The sequence below is a fragment of the Brassica oleracea genome, chromosome C5 (genome assembly GCF_000695525.1).
Source record: "Brassica oleracea var. oleracea cultivar TO1000 chromosome C5, BOL, whole genome shotgun sequence".
Taxonomy (NCBI): Eukaryota; Viridiplantae; Streptophyta; class Magnoliopsida; order Brassicales; family Brassicaceae; genus Brassica; species Brassica oleracea.
This window is the reverse complement of record NC_027752.1, coordinates 4,459,260-4,478,775: the sequence shown is the minus strand read 5'-3', so window position 1 is coordinate 4,478,775 and position 19,516 is coordinate 4,459,260. Positions and strand designations below refer to the sequence as shown.

Here is a 19,516-nt window from a genome sequence, read left to right as displayed (position 1 = left end):
CACGCATTACATTTATACATAGATGAACTGGAAAACATGTTTAAATGTAATGTGTCTCAAACATTTGGTGAAAATATAATGATCAGGTTTTGAAACAAATACGTACCAAATATTTTAACTACAAGCAGATCAAGAAATTCATCTGTTTTGTTTGCACATCCCGCCATGTTCATGCTGCATGCTTCTTCTTCTTCTTCATGACACTTGATTTACAAAGCTCTCATTCAAGCTTTTACGTTACTATAATAGCTTTATTCTAACACAAATTGCATGCATTGCTTTGAAAAAATTTTAACTTACGAGCCTCTCTTCACATTTACGTTATTAAATAGTATACATATTAAAATTAAGAGTGTTCAATTCATGAATATAGTTTAATATACAAACCGGTGAAACATAATAAACCGAATAAAATAATATAGTAGTATAACTACATATAAATCATATAATATAATTAATAATATATAACTATTTTATTGATATTATCTTCATATTTAGAATGTTGATTTAAGTAATTTTATACTTTTTTAGTTATAATTTTTTTTATCAACATTAAATAAAACATAACTTTTACTATTTTTGTTGATTAAAATTTGTGCTAATATTAAGTTATTTAATAATAGTATGATATTAGTAATTTTTTAATTTCTAATTTATGAACATTATTATTAATATTAAATTAATATTTTTACAAATTATCTTAATAGTATAAAAACAGAAAATATTCTATTTAAAAGTTAGAATACAAAACTATCTTTATAGTTTAGTAAAACTGATATCTAATCACAAAATATTAAAAAAGATAAATATATTTATGGTTTTTTGGTATAAATTTGAATAAACCGAATACCAATGGTATACAAACTGAACAAAACCAAAGAAGATATAATTTTATTATGGAAGCTATTTTTTATAAACCAAAATACCTAAAAACCAAAATCCGGATTGAAGATCTCTATAAATTGGCCACAACTACAAACATGTGTTAGATTGTTAAAAAAATTCTCACAAATATGCTATTAGAAGTTAAAGATTCGGAGATTGATGACTAACAAGTAAATACTCACGACCACCCCAACCAAAAAAAATTACAAATATATAAAACAGTTTTATTTTCAGTACAAGAAGCCTCAAACACGATTCACAAACCCAATTACTAACACCTTAACAAACGTTGAAGCAAACGCTTTTAACAGGCCTAGGGTAATACATCCAATCACTATAAAAACTTTACATTCCAATCTTCATAAGGTCCAACCAAACGTACTCACTAGCAAACCCACCCATTTTTAAAACATATATTAGCAAAAGTTCAAACTTCATGTTTATGACTTCAGTAATTAACATTCCCACCGTAACTACCTATAAATTTATGGTCTTTTCTTAGTACTCATAGACTCAAATTATGTGTGAAATATATTTAAGCTCCCTTACACTTTTTGTCAGCTATACGAACATCAATATAGTGCTAACAGTGTATTCAATACACTACCCCTCTGTGATTGGCAACTGTTCTTTAAGAATCAATACTTCCAAACTCTAACCCACGCCATAGACAACATTTGCTACCAAAACATAGTAAAATGGAAATAACAAATAGCCAATATACTGCGCGTAGCGCGGACAGACTACTAGTAGTACTAATTTAGGAAAGAGAAACATCACAAAAAAATCTTAATAACTAATCTTTTAGAATCGGTTTGATTTAGTTCAAAAAAAAGGACCGGTTTGATACTCAAAAAGACAGTTGTCCTTTAGGCAATATTTCAACATGTTTTAAGTAAACTAAATTAGTTAAATATTAATAATCCATCTATTTCATAATAAATGTCATTTTAATTATTTTTCTTGTTACAAAAAAGTGTCACTTTACAATTTCAATGCAAATTATATTTACTTTCAGCCGAAAATTAATTGAAAACTGTATTGATATTATAAATAATTTTATTTATCTCAAATACTATTGGTCAGAGAGATTAATAACAACTTACATATATTTCTGCTATTTTTTAATCTGTGTGAAAAATGTCAAAGTGACACTTATTTAAAAAAAACAATATTTTTTTTAGAAACCCCACAAGTATTAGTCGTTAATGTTGCTCTAAGTACTGTTTTTTTTTTTTGAAACTTTGATAACAATATAACATAATAAGTACTGTTGGAAAATATATATTTCCATATAATTTAGAGTATATAAAGAATAACACTTTTTTGCCAACTTATTTTCTAAACTATTTATGTGTATTGGAGAAGATGGGAAAATAAAGAAATGAGATTCTTTGCAACGAACTGAACGGCAGGAGCCGACAAGGAACAGCACAGCCCCACTCCACACTTCTCTTCATACGTTTCGTGACACCCACTTCACCACTTTTCTCACTTTTTATCTACTTCTTAAATATCTATCCGAATACCAATTTGTTGTTCTTTCGTAACATATAATATACAGTAGACTTTAATGTTATTGCAGTTGCTTATTTAGTCCCCAAAGCAATTTTGATATATATCATCGATACTATTAAATTAGGAACATGACCTATTGATATATGTTTAGTCCAACTAATTATTTTCAACAATCTATACTTAAAAAAATACTAACTGCATCTAATTATATATTGTGGATGTAACCACTACTTCAACATAATAATCAGGATCCACTTTTTATATTTACATCTAAATATCTTATTTAATCAAATAAAAACTGAAATTAAATAAAGATGAGAAAAGTGCATGATAGCATCAAAATCGTTAGTTAATTATTATTTCAATCAACATATTTTAAAATTGCATCTAAATTCCCTAGAAGATATAGCATTTAAATATATAACGTAACCAACTTCTATTTGGTACCTAATTATATGGCTAATATCTAATTTAAATTCTGAATATATTTTTAATGTGTATCTGATATTATTATGGAAGTACTATTTATTTTAATATATTCTACGGATTTTAGTTTACTGGGTTTTAAATAGGTTATTTAATTAAAAAAAAATTGTTCAATGTGATTTTACTTAAAGTTAGTGAAGATCATATTAACCCATTTACATATATATAACAGAATATATTAAAATTATTTTTTAATACATTTTTCAAAAAAATTGTTTGGTTTTCGATGCGGGTTAAATTTGATATTGGTTTCGGATATAACACTTTAAGAACCGTTCGAGTATATAGGTCAGATCTAATAGAGTAATTGACTTTGATTCTTGGGTCGATTCAGAGTTGGGTTTTTCTGGGTACGAATATTCTTGGCTAATTGGGTTTTTCTGGGTACTAATATTCTTGGTTAATTATGTTAGGTAACTATTACAAAAATATAATATGTTACAAACCTTAGTAATAAAATTTTAAAATATTTTTTGAAATGCATATGGCATAAGTGAAAAGTTATACAACTTAACATATTTAATATAGTTACCAAAAATTATATTAAACTAAATAAATATTAAACACAAATATGATTACAAAAAATAACATAAATATAAAAATTAAATGTCTCAAAAAAATAAAATAAAAAATATACCCGCCTTTAAAGGACGGATCAAATCTAGTAGTTGATTAAAAAGGCACTATGATTCATATTTAATAAAGAAAATATTTTAATTAATCATGTTGAGACTTTGCAAAATTTGCAATTCTTGTTCAGGTCACTGGAGTACTGTATTTTTGCATTATACTGTAGCATATGCAGCATGCAAATTATATAAAGAAAGCATTGTGTTTTCTTTTTAAACGTGAATTTATGCATATCGATCATTAAATTATTATCAGTTGGAACCTTATTCTCCAAACCCCAAAATGATATTTTTGATCATTATAAGTTAGTTTTTCGCCGAATATATTGAAGCAGATGTGTATGCTTATTGAAATGAAAAACAATTCACAAAGCAAAAGCAAACAAATAAAAAAATCAGCAAGCAACGTAAAGGGGTCCATGTTTAATTAGCAAAAGGAAAACAATAAAAAAATGTCAGGATCCTATCACGCATGGTTTGTCTTGTTCATTTGTGTTGTCACAATTCACGAAGTCACCATCTCTTTTAATAGTATCGCACAACATCGTTGTCGTTCTTTGTTCATTTTTTTCCATCTCCCCACGTCAACATCGTCCATATACTAAATTTAGTTATTTGAAAACCCACCGGCAGAAAAATATATCTGGTCGGGCTTTCTTATCTATAGATAACTAAATATTATCCTGGACGGTGCAAATGTCTTTTTGTTTTCTTATACAGCCATTTATGTGATTTTATTTGGTCTATAAAACCTATATTTGAAGTAGTATCGGAGTACAGTGAAATATATAAACATCAGGGACTTATTTTTTTTCAAGTTGTTACTCTTCACAAATTTCTGAGCGTTGGGAGTGGTCAACTTTAATTTATTTGTCTACATCAACTCATCAAAGTACTTTGATTTATTTGTTCTTTGGTCGTGCTATGATTAATTTCAACGTAAAACGTCGTGCATGTAAATATGATCAGATCAACGTGGTTGAACTTTTTGTTGCTTTTGTCATCTTTTCTTTTTGGTCATCGGTTGAAACTTTTTTCGTTTCGTCTCACATTCATTGAGTTATATTATATTGAAAAATATAATTATTGTTCAACTACTCTAAAATTTTTTTTGTTAGGTTTAAACGTGAAAAAAATGAATTGGTTGTTTAAACTTTCCAATGTTTTTAAACTGCAACATAGTCATGAATAATGCATCTCTACTAATGATCACTTTTCTGCAACGCAACCACATACTGTAAACTATATTTTGAGGAACTAATGCCTTTGTTTCTTGGGAATAAAGCTCTTTTCCAGTGGAGAGCCTTGCGGGTATTTGAAGCCTATTAGGCTTTATTCTGAACGAGCGTATAAATCCCAAGTATAAAACTATGTATAATGGATTGCATTCCCTTCAATTATTTGTGAAAATATGTTTTTCGATGACAGTAGACAAATAATACTTTTATATGGGATTATTAATCAACGAACGTCGTCCGAATCAATATGGATTTGATTATTTGAACCTCCTGGATGATTTGACAGTTGTACAATTTTAAAGTTAATATAGATTATCCAAACTAATTATATATTGATCTGACTTAAAACTTTAGTTAGATAACTTAGATTATTTTTTAAAAAATTGGTTTGACCGTAATGCATGAGAAAACAAACTCATTTCGATACTATATACTATGGCTCGGAGACCAGTCTTTACAAAATTTTACTTATAGTTATAATCAATTGGTTGTTGGACGTATCAGAGATCTCACATTATTTTAGTATGTTCACATTCTGTGTAATAACAAATTCGATTTTCATAATTGGAAGAATCGAAGTACACGCTATTCATCATCAAAATATGAAGACTGCTAGATGTTCTTATCATTTTAAAAATATACTTTGGAATAATGGTTTAAAATCAGATTAAAAATCTCTACCGTTAACATATTTGACAATTCCTACAATTAACTTAATTACATTTTCTTAGTTAAATATTCCCTATATATTAATGGCTGGAGCATCATAACATATTTTCGTAACCACGTGTCATCACGAAAATGATTCTTAGAATTGTTAGAAAAATTAGTTGGTCCATATAAACATATATTATGTTTTTTATTAAACTAACTATAAAATTAATTAGTAGTGTACAAAAGAATATTTGTTCTTTACTTAAATAATATGGTTAACATATATATGACAATTAACGATTATGAATAATACATTTTTGATAACATTTTTTCTAACCTCTCTCTTTTTTGTTTAAGTTTATACTATTAAAAGAAATTAAACAATCACATTAAGCATAAAATAAAAAAAAATAGATTTTTTCTTATATGTTATATTTTGATTTTTTAAAACCGACTATAAATTACTAAAAACGGTAAAAGTCCCACATTGAAAATTTTGTGATCAATGGTTTAATTTTTTTTTTGTTCAAACAAGATATAAATGATCATATATCGTAGGGGTGGACGTTCGGATACACGTTCGGGTTCGTATCAGGTATTTCAATATAAAGGTATAGAACCCACTCTGATATTTCTACATTCGAGAGGGGTTCGGATATTTTATGTTCGGGTTCAGATATTTTGGGTTGGGTTCAGATATTTAAATTTTGAAGAAAAAATAAATAAATTATTCATTGTTTAAGTTTTTTGTATTTAAACTATATTTTAACTTAACTGGTTTTCTAATTTTTAAAAGACTAAACTATTAATAGATTAGAAAGACACAAATTTAGTTGTTGTTTTGAAAATTTAGATGCAACTTTTGTTAATGCAAAAAAACAAGAGCTTAATATATATTTTAAGTGAGTAGCAAATGATTTTGTCCATAATTATATGTATATTATCTAATTTTGAGCAATAATCATTATTAATATAAATATTTTGAATAAAATGAGAGAAGTAAACTAGAAATATAAATATTCATCCGGGTTCAGACATTACCCGTTTGGATTCAGATATTATCTGAACTGGTGAAATAAGTAATTTGTTTTGTTGTTCTTGAATTAGATGATTTTAGACCGAGCTGATGAATATAAACTAGACAGACATTTATATTTCGAGTCTGCACTTATATTTTATAACAACTTGATATATTAGATTTGAACACTAACATGTTAATATAGTTTGCCGGTGATTTTTTCACAATTTTAATTCTTAGATATGTATCTGGAGTGAAACTAATTTTTACATATGTCTATTTTTTTTTAAGTTGACACTTATGTAATTCAACGAATTCATAAAAAAAAAGTTAAAAAAAAAGAAACTTAATTCATATCAATGAAACAAAAACTGGAATGAAAGCACAATTTTATAGAGGTGGAAATGAAATCACTTATGGAGAGTCAATAGTAAACAAATCGAGAGCAGAAAACATAATCCCCTTTCGTCATTATACAATCGATGTTGTCTATTTGGTTTTGGTTATTTGTGTCAGCCGCAAAACTTAATTTCCTTTTGTACATGTGAAGTCTTAAAAATAATTAAAATAATATGTAATACGTTAACTATACAACAACGATGATATATTTAAAAGACCAACATTTGTATTCGTCATTTTATAATCGATAAAAATTATAGTGTTGCAAAATGTTAAAACTATTTAATAAATAAACATTATTATAAAAATTCACCATGCGTTATCATGCAGTAATCAATAATAATTAGTGTTTAGTTTATGTAGTGTTTGGCAATATACCAACTCCAACAAATCACTATATGAAAAGCTTGCAAAATTTAAATTCGCTACCTCGAAGATATTTGCAATATAACAACTGAAATATGTAATTTAGTGATTTGTTTTCATGCATCATAATCCATAAAGTACTTTTAAATTATTATTTTTTCTGAACACGAGAGACTGTGTATTGTTAGCTGTAGAAGGTCAAAAAGGTTCATAGCCGGTATTTAAATCCGAGAATCTGATTTATATTTTGTCATGTCATTTTTTTATTTATTTCTATTTTGTTGACACTTGAAAATAAATGATACAGCAATAAAATGCAATTTTCTCAAGCTTTTTAATATGAAAATTAGTTCAAAATTTTGATTTTTTTTTTCCCAGAGAACAAGATTTTGAAAGAAAAAGTCTTTTTATACTATTTCTTAAGAAAATATGTGCCCATTTATATGAACCAGTCAATATATTAATAAAAGATATTTTATAAGAGAAGAGAAAGAAGAAAAAAAACATGTCGTATAAACTCGCTAAAAAGAGAAAGAGGAAGCTGGGTTTGAATGGAACATTGGTGCATGCGGGCGGAAACATAAATATTTTACAGTAAAACCTCAGAATAAATTAAAAAAAAAGCTTCTCAAACTCTTTGCTCAATCTTTGAGCTTTCTTCTCCCTTGTTAAGATTCGTCTGGGTGAGTACGCTGCGTATTTGGGTTTTTCGCTGAGTTTGATTTTGTTTTTCTCCGTCGAAAAGCTATGAAATTGTCATGTTCCGAGATTGGTTGAGTAATGGGTTTTGCTGTTTGACTTCTTCACGATTGAGTATTTGATCAATCCGACGAGTTTCTGATTCAAAAATTTGATCTTTATTCCTCTGCAGAGAAGAGGACCATGTGCTCAAGAAGGCAGCTTTAAACATCATTTGTAAAGTGGGTGAAACAAATGTTCTTGGATCACCTAGAAGCTAAAGCTGAGATGGATACAAGGTGTGTGTGTGTGTGTTTCGTTCTTAACTAATCAATTCCTAATTCATTTCCCACCTAGCTTGTTAAAGTTTGATACTTTTTTTGTGTAGTATCCTCAGCCCTCCTGAAGAAAGAAGAGAATTCTCAAACGGTGATTTCTACTCTGGTGAAGTCAAAGGATTGCTTCCTCATGGTAAGGGAAAGTACTCATGGTCAGATGGAACCGTCTACGAAGGAGACTGGGACCAAGGCAAAATCTCTGGCAAAGGGAAGCTTATATGGTCATCCGGAGCCAAATACGAGGGAGACTTCTCCGGCGGCTACCTTCACGGCATCGGCACCATGACTTCACCAGACCAATCTGTTTACAGTGGAGCATGGAGGATGAACGTAAGGCACGGCCTCGGGAGGAAAGAGTATTGCAACTCTGATCTTTACGATGGCTCATGGAGAGAAGGGTCGCAAGAAGGGCGTGGCAGTTACTCTTGGACTAATGGGAATAGGTACATAGGGAGCTGGAAGAAGGGTAAGATGTGTGGGAGAGGGGTGATGAGATGGGGTAATGGTGATCTTTTCGATGGGTTTTGGTTGAATGGGTGTAGACATGGCTCTGGGGTTTATAAGTTTGCTGATGGTTCTTTGTATTTTGGGACGTGGTCTCGTGGTGTTAAAGACGGGAAGGGAATCTTTTATCCTGCTGGGAGTAAACATCCTTCTCTGAAGAAGTGGTGCCGGTCTCTTGAGTATGATGACACGGGGAAGTTTGTGCTTTCTCGTAGCTCGTCGATAGATGTTGATGAGCTTAGGAGTTTGAGTTTGAGCACTGTGAATCGAAGCCTTTCCATGAGAACTTCAACTAGTGGAATGTCTGATCATCCAAGAGAGTTGACATCTAAGTCTGCAAGGACTTTGGGCTCAGGGCAAAGCGAGGGACAGGATAAGAAGAACCGTGTCGCTTACGAAAGGGAGTACATGCAAGGAGTTTTGATTAGAGAAAGTGTCACCACGAGTTCTGTTGACAGGTCACTCAAAATTAGACCACCTTCAACTCTTAGTAAGCAAGTCAGTGCGAGGACTTTCTTGACCTTTCTTACTGGGGAACATAATTATCATCTGATGCTTAATCTCCAACTTGGTATCAGGTAACCTATATCAACACCCTTAAGTCTATTTCTCAGTTCTCATTGATTCTTGAGTGAACCTGTTTGCATATTTGTTATGATGATGGCTTACATGTATCCACTGCATATTTCTCTAAGATTGCATTATAATATTCCTTTTAACACAAGAATCATTGGAAGCTTATAGGTATACTGTTGGGAAAATTACACCAGTGCCAAGGCGAGACGTGCGTGGTTCTGACTTTGGTAAGAAGGCCAGAACGGTGATGTTCTTCCCTAAAGACGGCTCTAATTTTACGCCTCCGCACAAATCTATCGACTTCTCTTGGAAAGACTATTGTCCTATGGTTTTCAGGTAAAAACAGTTTTTCTTCTGGCAGATAAAGATACTTGTAAAAGTTATGAACATCTTAGCTCCGCCTTATATCTCTGTTGTTCCTCTTGATCTCTCTTTCATATGAGATAAGTGATTGTTTTGTTCAAAATTGATATTCTGTGCCTTTTGTTTCAGGAATTTGAGGGAAATGTTCAAGTTAGATGCAGCAGAGTACATGATGTCTATATGTGGTGATGATGGCCTGACAGAGATTTGTTCCCCTGGGAAAAGTGGCAGTATCTTCTACCTTTCTCACGACGACAGATTTGTTATCAAGACATTAAAAAAATCTGAGCTGAAGGTTTGAACTTACTGATCAAAAAGCTGTGATTTGATTCTTGCTAGAACTAACTGAGCAACCATCTTTTTTTGGTTTATAGGTTCTACTGAGAATGTTGCCTAGGTACTATAAACATGTAGGGGACCATGAGAACACACTTATAACCAAATTCTTTGGAGTTCATAGAATAACACTCAAGTGGGGGAAGAAGGTAAGAACTTCTCTGATCACTTATCCTTCTATTGTGTTTACACCTTTTATGTAACATGAGCTTTTGGGTCTTTTGATAGGTACGCTTTGTGGTCATGGGAAATATGTTTTGCACAGAGCTGAAGATTCATCGTAGATATGATCTCAAGGGTTCATCACATGGGAGATTTACTGAAAAGATTAAAATCCAAGAAAAGACCACGTTGAAAGATCTTGATCTTGCTTATGAATTTCACATGGACAAGCTGTTAAGGGAAGCACTCTTCAAGTGAGTTCTATATCTTTCTTTCTTGAATCGCTTTCAGTTTCTTGGTGCATCCATCCTAATAAATGTTTAAAGCAGCTGTGTTTTGTAATTAAAAGTTTCTAATTGTTTGTGGAACTTCCTTGTTTTCCCTCAAATGGCAGGCAAATTTATTTGGACTGCGCGTTCTTGGAATCTCTGCAGATCATTGACTACAGTCTCTTACTGGGATTACATTTTAGAGCTCCAGGGCAGCTTAATGATATCCTTGAGCCTCCTAACGCAATGTCAGATCAAGAGAGCGTTTCTTCTGTAGATGGTAGGTGTCAGTGTTTCAATTGGATATCTTTTGTGCATCATATAACACCTTTTGTGATGGCTTCATGAGCTTGAAGAATTCTATTACCGAGAAATGAAGCAATGGGCTGTGTATATGTAACTTTTCATGTTTTCATTTTCAGTTGGTGTAACTCAAGAACTCTCCATTCCTCCAAAAGGATTGCTATTGGTGACTCACGAACCCAACTCCGTGAGTACTGCACCAGGTCCTCACATCAGAGGAAGCACACTCAGAGCATTTTCCGTTGGAGAGCAGGAAGTTGATCTCATTCTCCCTGGAACTGCAAGGTTTACTCATTTCCATCTCTTTTGTTTTCTTCATTTAACCATGCTTTATAGCTTAACAGTATCACTGCATCTATCATCTTTTGTTAGGCTGCGGGTACAGTTAGGAGTGAACATGCCGGCTCAAGCTCACCACAAGCTTGATGAGGACAAGGAAGAGTCGGCGACAATTGAGCTCTTTGAAGTATACGATGTGGTTGTGTACATGGGAATCATAGATATTCTACAAGAGTATAACACCAAGAAGAAAGTGGAGCATAAATGCAAGTCTTTGCAGTATGATCCCATGACAATATCTGTGACTGAACCCACCATTTACTCAAAACGTTTTGTCAATTTTCTGCATAAGGTGTTCCCTGAAGAGATGTAGGACTCAAACAACAATCATTCTTCTCCCATTTATGATCATCTAGTCAATGCTTTTTATACATCTGACATTGAAAAACCTCACTGTGAATGTTTTGTAATTTTTTTTATGTACAATGAATGTGCCTCAGGATGACGCTTCTATTGTAATTTGCAACACAAACTTAGTCACAAACTTAGTATGTAATAATCCTGACATAAAATTACAAACGAGAATCTAAAAGCTAGAATTACAGGATAATATAAAAGGGTTTAAGCACCAACAAATAATCATAAAGCATCTTTGAGAGAAAGAAACACATATCATCATCACAACAGAATCATTTTCATTTTTTCCCTTCATCCATTCACTTGGAGCTTAAGGCAAACGATAGTTTAGGGCGTGATTTGTTTTTACCCAACAGTTTCATCTGTTTTAGACGTTCTTCTTCCTCTTCTGCTTTCTTCTTTCGCATCGCTTCTTCCTTCCGTCTTTGACGCTCCTCAAGCTCCCGATAACGTTCCTCCTCTTTCCTTTGCCTCTCCATTGCTTCTTTCAGCTGAGCTTCTTCTATTTTCTTCCGGTTCTCCTCTTCGATTCTCGACATCTCTTCTATCCCTTGTTGCTCTCTTTCCTGCAACAAACACCGCATGACGCCCTGAAAAAAGGATTGCTCATCAACAACTCTCCATGATAGGCAGATTAATAATAGCAATTCGAAATTATTGAAAAATGCCAACAGCAAGGTTCTTTTCGAATGATGAACTATCCACTATGTCACTGTGTGATAAGGATAAGAAAAGACGTTTACCTCTTTTTCTTTGGCTTCGATAAGAGAAGCTGCCTTCTCCTTCTCAAGTTGAGCTGCGACTTCTTCATTAAGTCTCTTTCGTCCTTCCTCCAGGAGCGTTAGAATTTCCATTTTGATTTTCTCAGACTGTAAGCTTTCTTCAACCTTTTTCATAATAGCTTCTTCAACCCGTTTAGTAGTTTCTTCCTCTATTAGCTTTAGCTCTGCTTCCTGCTGTCGCCTGTTGGAAAACATAGTTAATAGTTAGAAGACACCCACAGTAGATTCAGAACCATAAATATCACCTGGACTTTTTCATATCTTGATGTCTTCAATCTTGAACAGAATAGAAGCAAAAATACTATTCGAAGAACGATAAATTTCGTGAAGGATATTTTAACACCACCATAGACACAAACAAACCTTCGCTAAGCTATTCTTGTTCTTTAAACGTATACATGTCTAATTCAGTCACGATCCATGTAAATGACTCTCAGAACTTATCAAATCGATATAATATGAACATTGGTGCCACAAGATCAAATATGAACAAGTCGAATTATAGCTTATCTCCCTTTAAGTGAAGCCTGTGAGAGAATGCCATGAAACCTGTTGCACTTTTAAGACTAATAATCAAAGCACTTCACGTTACAGTAGAATAACATTTGCCAACATAAAGCTTTAGTTTGGCATAACATTCATTCCAAATATTTTTTTTTTGAATTGATTTACCTTTTCCGTTCTTCCTCTTCTTTGATTAGTTTTTCCCCATTCCTATTTTTAGCTAACTCAAGGGTTGTGGCAGGAGATCTTCTTGCAGGAGATGGAGAAGAGCTCCTACTCTTTTGTCTTTTGTAACGTTTTGGTGTTGGTGAACGTCGCTTAGGAGTAACAGATCGACTCCGGGGGCGCCTAGGAGAAATAGAACGACTTCTTCGTCTGTAAAACACCCAAAATAAAGCAGTAAGCAAAAGCTGCAACTGATGAACTACCACGCACATGAAGACTAGGCATCAAGTAGCCCACACCTTCACATAACGAAAGCAAAAAGTATGTGCAGTTACCTCATACACTGATAAGAATTATCAGCTCCAACTTTTATCAGATGAGGAAGCTAATGTGAGAAAAGATCAATGAAAGAATAACCAACAGCATCACCTGCTCACTTCACCTCCCATAGAACGGGAAGAAATTTGAGCTTTTAACATAATGGCAAGAGCATGGATTCAGGATCCTCTTCCTAATTTCTCAGCCATGTTGTCAACAAATCATTCTATTATCCTACTTAGAAATATAAGGTGGTTTTTTTTTTATCTCTTTATTGTTAATGACTGCTCAGGAAAATTCAAAGACAACCATCAACAGGATTAAAAAAAAAAGGTTTTAACTTGGAACTTCTGAGAGAAATTAGATCAGAAACCAGTAATGTTAACCCAACTACAAATTGCATTTTTATGAATATTCAGGCTGCACTACCTAAAACGCGAAACTCCGGTAATAAAATAATCCAATAAATTAAGATTTCAGGCAAAACTGCTTACAGTAATCAAACACGATTAGAAAAAATGTTTTCAACAAGACCATCACTCAAAAACTAACGATAGCATCTGTATCATTCAGATAGAGCTCTCTCTCGATTGAATAAGAATAGGCTACTAAAAGAAGTTGGTAATAATAAGAATAATAGAGGTTAAACACATTACATTTCTAGGCAGCAAGATAAAAAACAATGTTCCATTCCACCAATCTTTCTTAGTTTCTTACAATCCTTATGACGAACCAATTAATAAGGGTAGACAAGGAGCTCGGCCGCATTATTATAATTACCTGCTATAGGAATAAGACGAGTATGGAGAACGGCTCCTGTCTCTTCTGCTTCTCCTGCTATGCCTATGCCTAACAGGAGACCTCGAGTGCTTTCTGCGCCGTGGAGAAGGAGACCTCGATCTTGACAAGTCCCGAGGCATCTCTAGATTAATCAGAAATCTTGCTTTATAACAAGCTCAGATTAAATCTTAAAAACTTTCTGCAAAATCCAAAATTCAACAACTAAGGTTGGTTAATCATTGAAATACACTATTGGGTGGGTACAAACACAAAATCTCCATAATATTGATCAAATTCGTCTGTTAAATCTCGTCTCTGCTCAATTCATCTCGGTTTCCTAAGATTGCATAGCAAAACCCTAGAGCTAAAGGGGGAAGCAATCTCGCAAAGGAAGCAACAGCATCGAAAGCATAAAAGGGCTACCTAGAAAATCAGCTGAAATCGTCTGACTTACAGGAGAATCGCGTTGTTGTGTATGGTTGGATCGGCTCAAGAGTCAACACGGAGAGCGAGGAAGATGAAGAAGACGGGGTACACACAAAGATGGATTCTGGTGGAAGATACACTTGTTTTGATGAAGCGAGTTTTCTAATGCATGGAAAGCCTTTTGGGCTTAAATAGCACGGTAATGGTTTGGGCCTTTTTAAAAGTCCAATGGGCCGTAAAAGTTTATTGCAAAATATTCGATTTTTATTCTTCATTTGATTCATTCCATTTGATCAGAGAAGAGCAAAATAAGCTTTGGAATTCAGTGTCCATTAAAATCAGGACGAAAACTTGCAAGTTATGAAATTTTGAATCCTAGTCGCTTTAGATATGTATATTAAATACATATACATCCTTCACATTTTATTTTTGTTATATATAAATACATGCAATACTATAGTAGTTTTAGTAGCATATTTCCTATACTAATTGACTAATGAGCTTCATTTTTGGCTGCATGGAAACACCTACCTTAAAGATAACGCATGGCTTATTTTGTTAATTTCTTATTTGCCGTTTTTAACATAGCAATAATTTAACACTGACCGCAATTTTCATGCTCATTTTCTCTTATTTTTCACTTGACTAGTCACGTTTCACTAGACACACAATTATCCTTGTTTTCTTGCTAGAGGGTTTTTCATTCTAAACCCACAATTATCATGCACATTTACTCACACCATGCACGTCCACCCATGCATGATCATGCCTAGAGATTATGAAATACCAAATAATCCCTGAGTATGGAATGATGTTTTCTCTCTGAACAAAATCAATTGTACCAATTGATAATTGAAGAATTTTCCATCCCTTAAAGACTTATTTTGCTGCAGAAACGGTCATTCATTTAAAAATATAATAGGCGCATATTCTCATGCACTATAAATATGCACATACAAAATTGGAGGACTTGAATGATGTACGTAGAACAGGCCAAAGAACTATCTAAGAGTAGAATAGCCGTACATATAGAAAAAATTTATGAAGAAGCCAAAGATCACAGCCTTTATTAAAGCACTGAACGTACGCATGAAGAAAGAACCGATCACTCTCCGATACATTCATATCCTTGGCACCGTTGTCTTCTTCACCTCCATCTCATCTCTTGTCATCCTCCTCGCTCTTTACCTCAACCAACGACTCCAAACTTCACTCTTCCTCCAAAACGATCCTCTCACTTATCCTACTCTTTCTCCTGCTCCCCCTCCACATGGCAGTGACATGGCGGACGAAGAGCTGATGCGTCGAGCAGCAATGGCACCACGTGAAGCGGTGATGGATGAGACTCATCCAAAGGTTGCCTTCATGTTTCTGACGAGGTGGAACTTGCCTTTGTCCCCTCTTTGGGAAATATTCTTCAAAGGCCATGAAGATTTTTATTCCATTTATGTACATACATCGCCGGAGTTCACTGAGGAGCCACCAGAATCTTCAGTATTTTACAAGAAACGCATACCAAGCAAGGTATGCTCAATATATTAGTTTTTCTATATAACATTCATGATATATACGTTTAATTTCATATTTAGTATTGTGAAAATTTGCAGACCGTTGAATGGGGACAATCCTCCATGATGGACGCAGAGAGACGTCTTTTATCGCACGCGCTTCTAAAACCATCGAACTCTCGCTTCGTCCTCCTCTCCGAGACATGCATCCCTCTCTTTAACTTCACCACAGTCTACACTTACCTCATGGGCTCCACTCGCTCTTTCCTCGGCTCATTCGACGACCCAAGGCCCATGGGCCGAGGCCGTTACAACCCCAAAATGCTGCCACACGTGTCTCTCTCTGACTGGCGGAAAGGAAACCAGTGGTTCGAGCTCTCACGGACAGTCGCCGCCGAGATCATCTCCGATGACCGGTATTACAACGTCTTCAAGGATCACTGCCGGCCGCCTTGTTACATTGACGAGCATTATATTCCGACATTGGTGAACAAAATATGTCCGGAAATGAATTCGAACCGGACCGTGACGTGGGTGGATTGGTCAAGGGGTGGATCCCATCCAGCGAGGTTTGTGAGGAAGGATATCCAGGTCGGGTTCTTGGATAGGATCCGGTTTGGGTCGAATTGTAGCTACGAGGGTGAGGTGACGAACGTGTGTTTTCTTTTTGCGAGGAAGTTTCATGTGAGCACCCTCGAGCCTCTCATGAAGATTGCTCCATATTTGTATGGAATTTAAAAACTTTAAATCATTGGTAATAATGTATTTAAATTAAAATATTCTAACCAGCCAAAGGAGACAGAAGAAGAGTACGTATTTGGTTTAAAAAAGAAGAAGAAGAGTACGTATTAATATACTCCTATGCTTAGATTAATATGTAGAGTGTGGCAAATTAAGCGGTCAACTTTCTTGGCCTGCAAACCAAGTTATAATCATTTGTTTTACATTAATGTAAGAGACGTAGGAAGTTTATATGGTTGTGCAAAAAAAAAAGAAAAAAAAGGGAAGTTTATATGAATGTACAATCCACTAGGTTGCACAACCATATAAACTTCCTAAGTAGCCGCAATCAAATTAGAGATTATTACATTCGGTTTTGTTTTAATTTAGTTGTGATTGTTGTAGGATTGGGCAACAATAGAGTACGGAAAGAGAAATATAGTTTCATAGAGAAGAAAGAAAATAGAGTCTATCAAAAGAGAGATAAGGAGGGCAGAAAATGAGATTAAATCTTTGAAGAAGATGATGACAAGTATTGGCCAAAGAAACTTGTTTACATGACGAGTTGTTTTGAGAACCACTTAAAGTTAATATATGTATACTGTCACTTGTAAACATAATTTAATGTTAGAAGAATAACAAATGAAATATAAAATTTTAATACGTTTTATTATATTTTTATCTTGGTTGGAGAAATTTTATCAACGGTGGATGATCCTCATTTGACCAAAAAAACTTTATTGTGTAGTTGAATCGATATTAGAAAATAAAATAAAGGTGGTTCAAACCAAGTTTCGTGGCGTGCAAACCAAGTTCTAAATAGTGTGGTAAGCTCTTCTTAATATAATAGAAAAGGATTTAGTCAGTTTATTATATATCAAAGTCCGAGACATGTATTTTGAACTCATAATATTTTCTTCCACATTGATAAACCAGTCTTCCATTTTCCTGCAAAACCTAACATAAATCTTCTCCGAGGCTTCATCTGGTTCTGAATATGGAGATTGCAGAAATTGGTAGAAAGAAAAGCAACCAAAGTGTTCGACATCAACAGCAGCATCCAGGTGAACTCAGGAAGCAACAACACCGAGACGCGAGGCTAATAGAAGAGAGTGAAAAAATGGTAGAAGAGCTACAACAACAAATGTCTTACACTGGAAGAAAATATCTTGAGTAACAGGTATGCATGCTTATTGATAGAGAAGTGTTCATTTAGGACAACGGAAAAATATCACTCAAATACTTTTTGAAATAAATAGTTATCTCTCTCTCTGACTATCTCTGTGTATAGCTTGTGAATGAATTAACCAGGCTTGATATTGCTACATGTGTATGTTTACTCTTCAAAAAAAACCAGCTTGATATTGGCAGTGCCAAGTCGAAGCTGGCAAACTACAGATTGGACTATGGATGGAGTTACGGAGATTTGATATATAGGAATTCCGAGTTGGATCGAAAAAAGATGGAGCTTGAAAAGCTAACTTTCACTCATGGTGCATATCGTGACAAGAAGGCTGTTCTATATTTCTCTTTCGGAAGAGAACCAGAAGTTAACATTCATGTGAGAAAACCCTAATCATTTATCCTTCTTTTTGTTTCCTTGCTCGATCTCAAAATGTTGAGAGTTAAAAACAAAAGCTAACAATAATGTATAATTACAGAACCTAAATTACCGGATGCTGCATGAGGCACACGTAGCATGGTTGGGGAAAGACACCTTCTCGATATGGCTAATACAAATAAATATAGTAGTTCTGGTTCTTCTCACAAAAAGCTCGATCAACAAGTTACGTTTGTTTCTTTACTAAACCATTTTGTTGTTGGTGTCGGATATGCTCTTAATTAACATCCCTGATAACTTCGTTTGTTTCTATCAAGCAGATTTGTTGGTTACGCCATGATCTTTGGATGACATGTGGACTTAGTAGCATAAGCGATCAACGCACATGACAGGAAAAAGCTAGCGGAACTTGAAATCGAGAGAGAACAGTTATTTCTTAATGCTCCAATAAAAGGCTCCCTATGGAATTCATTACCGTCTAGGCGTCTACTATGGCTTTACGAAAACAGATTCAGGTAATCAATTCATTAGTATGTCTAGCGTGACAAAACATCTCCCTAGTGTAGGAAAATGAATGAATAAATAAGGTTTATACGGTTGGCACAATAAACTTATAGGAATTTATATTATGTCACCCAGTAACTGCGTATAACTCACTATATATATTCTGTAGCTACGTGTAAACTGTAGATATATATAGGTCTGTATTCTTAATTATCAAGAAAATTCCAGAAGTAGTATTCTGCTTGTTCGTCACTTATGATAAGTATATAAACTCTGTTTGTTGTAGTCTTTGGAGCCAAGTAAAGAGAGAAGGGTTAAAAAAAATTTCAGAGAGAAGAAAAGAGATAGACTCCAACAAAAGAGAACTGAGAAAGGCAGAGAATGAGATTAAGTCTCTGAGAAAAACAATGGAGAGGATTCGCCAGAAAAAGCAGAAAGCTTTGCAAACTCTTTCACACCTTAAGCAGTCGTCTCAAGAACCAGTGTAAATTGTTCTCTATATCGTCACTTCTAAACATAATGTTTCTTTCTCTGTGTGATAAACCACTTGTAAACATAGCATATAGTAAAATAAGAAAACGGTTGTTCAAGAGAAAAAGAAGTAAAATAAGAAAACTATGATTAACTCTGTATTTTTTCCATTAATATGTACAAAGTTTAGACATGGCCGATCTAACTTATAGAAAAAACTTGTAATTCCCTACTAAAAAATACAAATTTATGTCTTTATTTTTCATATAACTTTTTTATAATGTCTTATATATAACTAAACTTTTGTAAAATAATTGGGATGTTCTAAGCGGTCAATTCCTTTGCTTGTGCTCCAGACC

General features: G+C 33.7%; 3 protein-coding genes across 6 annotated transcripts; 2 read left to right on the top strand and 1 right to left on the bottom strand.

Moving 5' to 3' along the window:
- The first annotated feature begins 7,643 nt into the window (after positions 1 to 7,643).
- Positions 7,644 to 11,439, top strand: LOC106294811 (phosphatidylinositol 4-phosphate 5-kinase 7-like). Of its 2 annotated transcripts, none has more exons than XM_013730478.1 (10): positions 7,644 to 7,876; positions 8,065 to 8,170; positions 8,260 to 9,291; positions 9,458 to 9,625; positions 9,782 to 9,947; positions 10,027 to 10,137; positions 10,217 to 10,404; positions 10,545 to 10,699; positions 10,842 to 11,007; positions 11,095 to 11,439. In XM_013730478.1, exons 2-10 carry the CDS (start codon positions 8,127 to 8,129, stop codon positions 11,372 to 11,374), a joined length of 2,310 nt encoding a protein of 769 aa, XP_013585932.1. In that variant the 5' UTR covers positions 7,644 to 7,876; positions 8,065 to 8,126; the 3' UTR covers positions 11,375 to 11,439. The 2 variants fall into 2 exon arrangements, with proteins under 2 accessions (XP_013585932.1, XP_013585933.1); XM_013730479.1 differs by having other exon boundaries at positions 7,755 to 7,970.
- A 95-nt stretch (positions 11,440 to 11,534) lies between these two features.
- LOC106294813 (uncharacterized protein At1g10890) lies at positions 11,535 to 14,534 on the bottom strand. 3 transcript variants are annotated; one of them, XM_013730480.1, is made up of 5 exons: positions 14,422 to 14,534; positions 13,968 to 14,166; positions 12,873 to 13,079; positions 12,162 to 12,381; positions 11,535 to 12,008 (listed from the first exon to the last, which is right to left on the bottom strand). In XM_013730480.1, the coding sequence occupies exons 2-5, from the start codon at positions 14,105 to 14,107 to the stop codon at positions 11,718 to 11,720; spliced, it is 858 nt and encodes a 285-aa protein (XP_013585934.1). In that variant the 5' UTR covers positions 14,108 to 14,166; positions 14,422 to 14,534; the 3' UTR covers positions 11,535 to 11,717. The 3 variants fall into 3 exon arrangements, with proteins under 3 accessions (XP_013585934.1, XP_013585935.1, XP_013585936.1); XM_013730481.1 differs by having other exon boundaries at positions 11,583 to 12,008; positions 14,391 to 14,526; XM_013730482.1 differs by having other exon boundaries at positions 11,583 to 12,008; positions 13,205 to 14,166; positions 14,391 to 14,525.
- A 900-nt stretch (positions 14,535 to 15,434) lies between these two features.
- LOC106344306 lies at positions 15,435 to 19,174 on the top strand. Its single transcript, XM_013783709.1, has 7 exons — positions 15,435 to 15,917; positions 16,001 to 16,555; positions 17,625 to 17,795; positions 17,979 to 18,182; positions 18,283 to 18,350; positions 18,575 to 18,697; positions 18,973 to 19,174. The coding sequence occupies exons 1-7, from the start codon at positions 15,435 to 15,437 to the stop codon at positions 19,172 to 19,174; spliced, it is 1,806 nt and encodes a 601-aa protein (XP_013639163.1).
- The last annotated feature ends 342 nt before the right edge of the window (positions 19,175 to 19,516 follow it).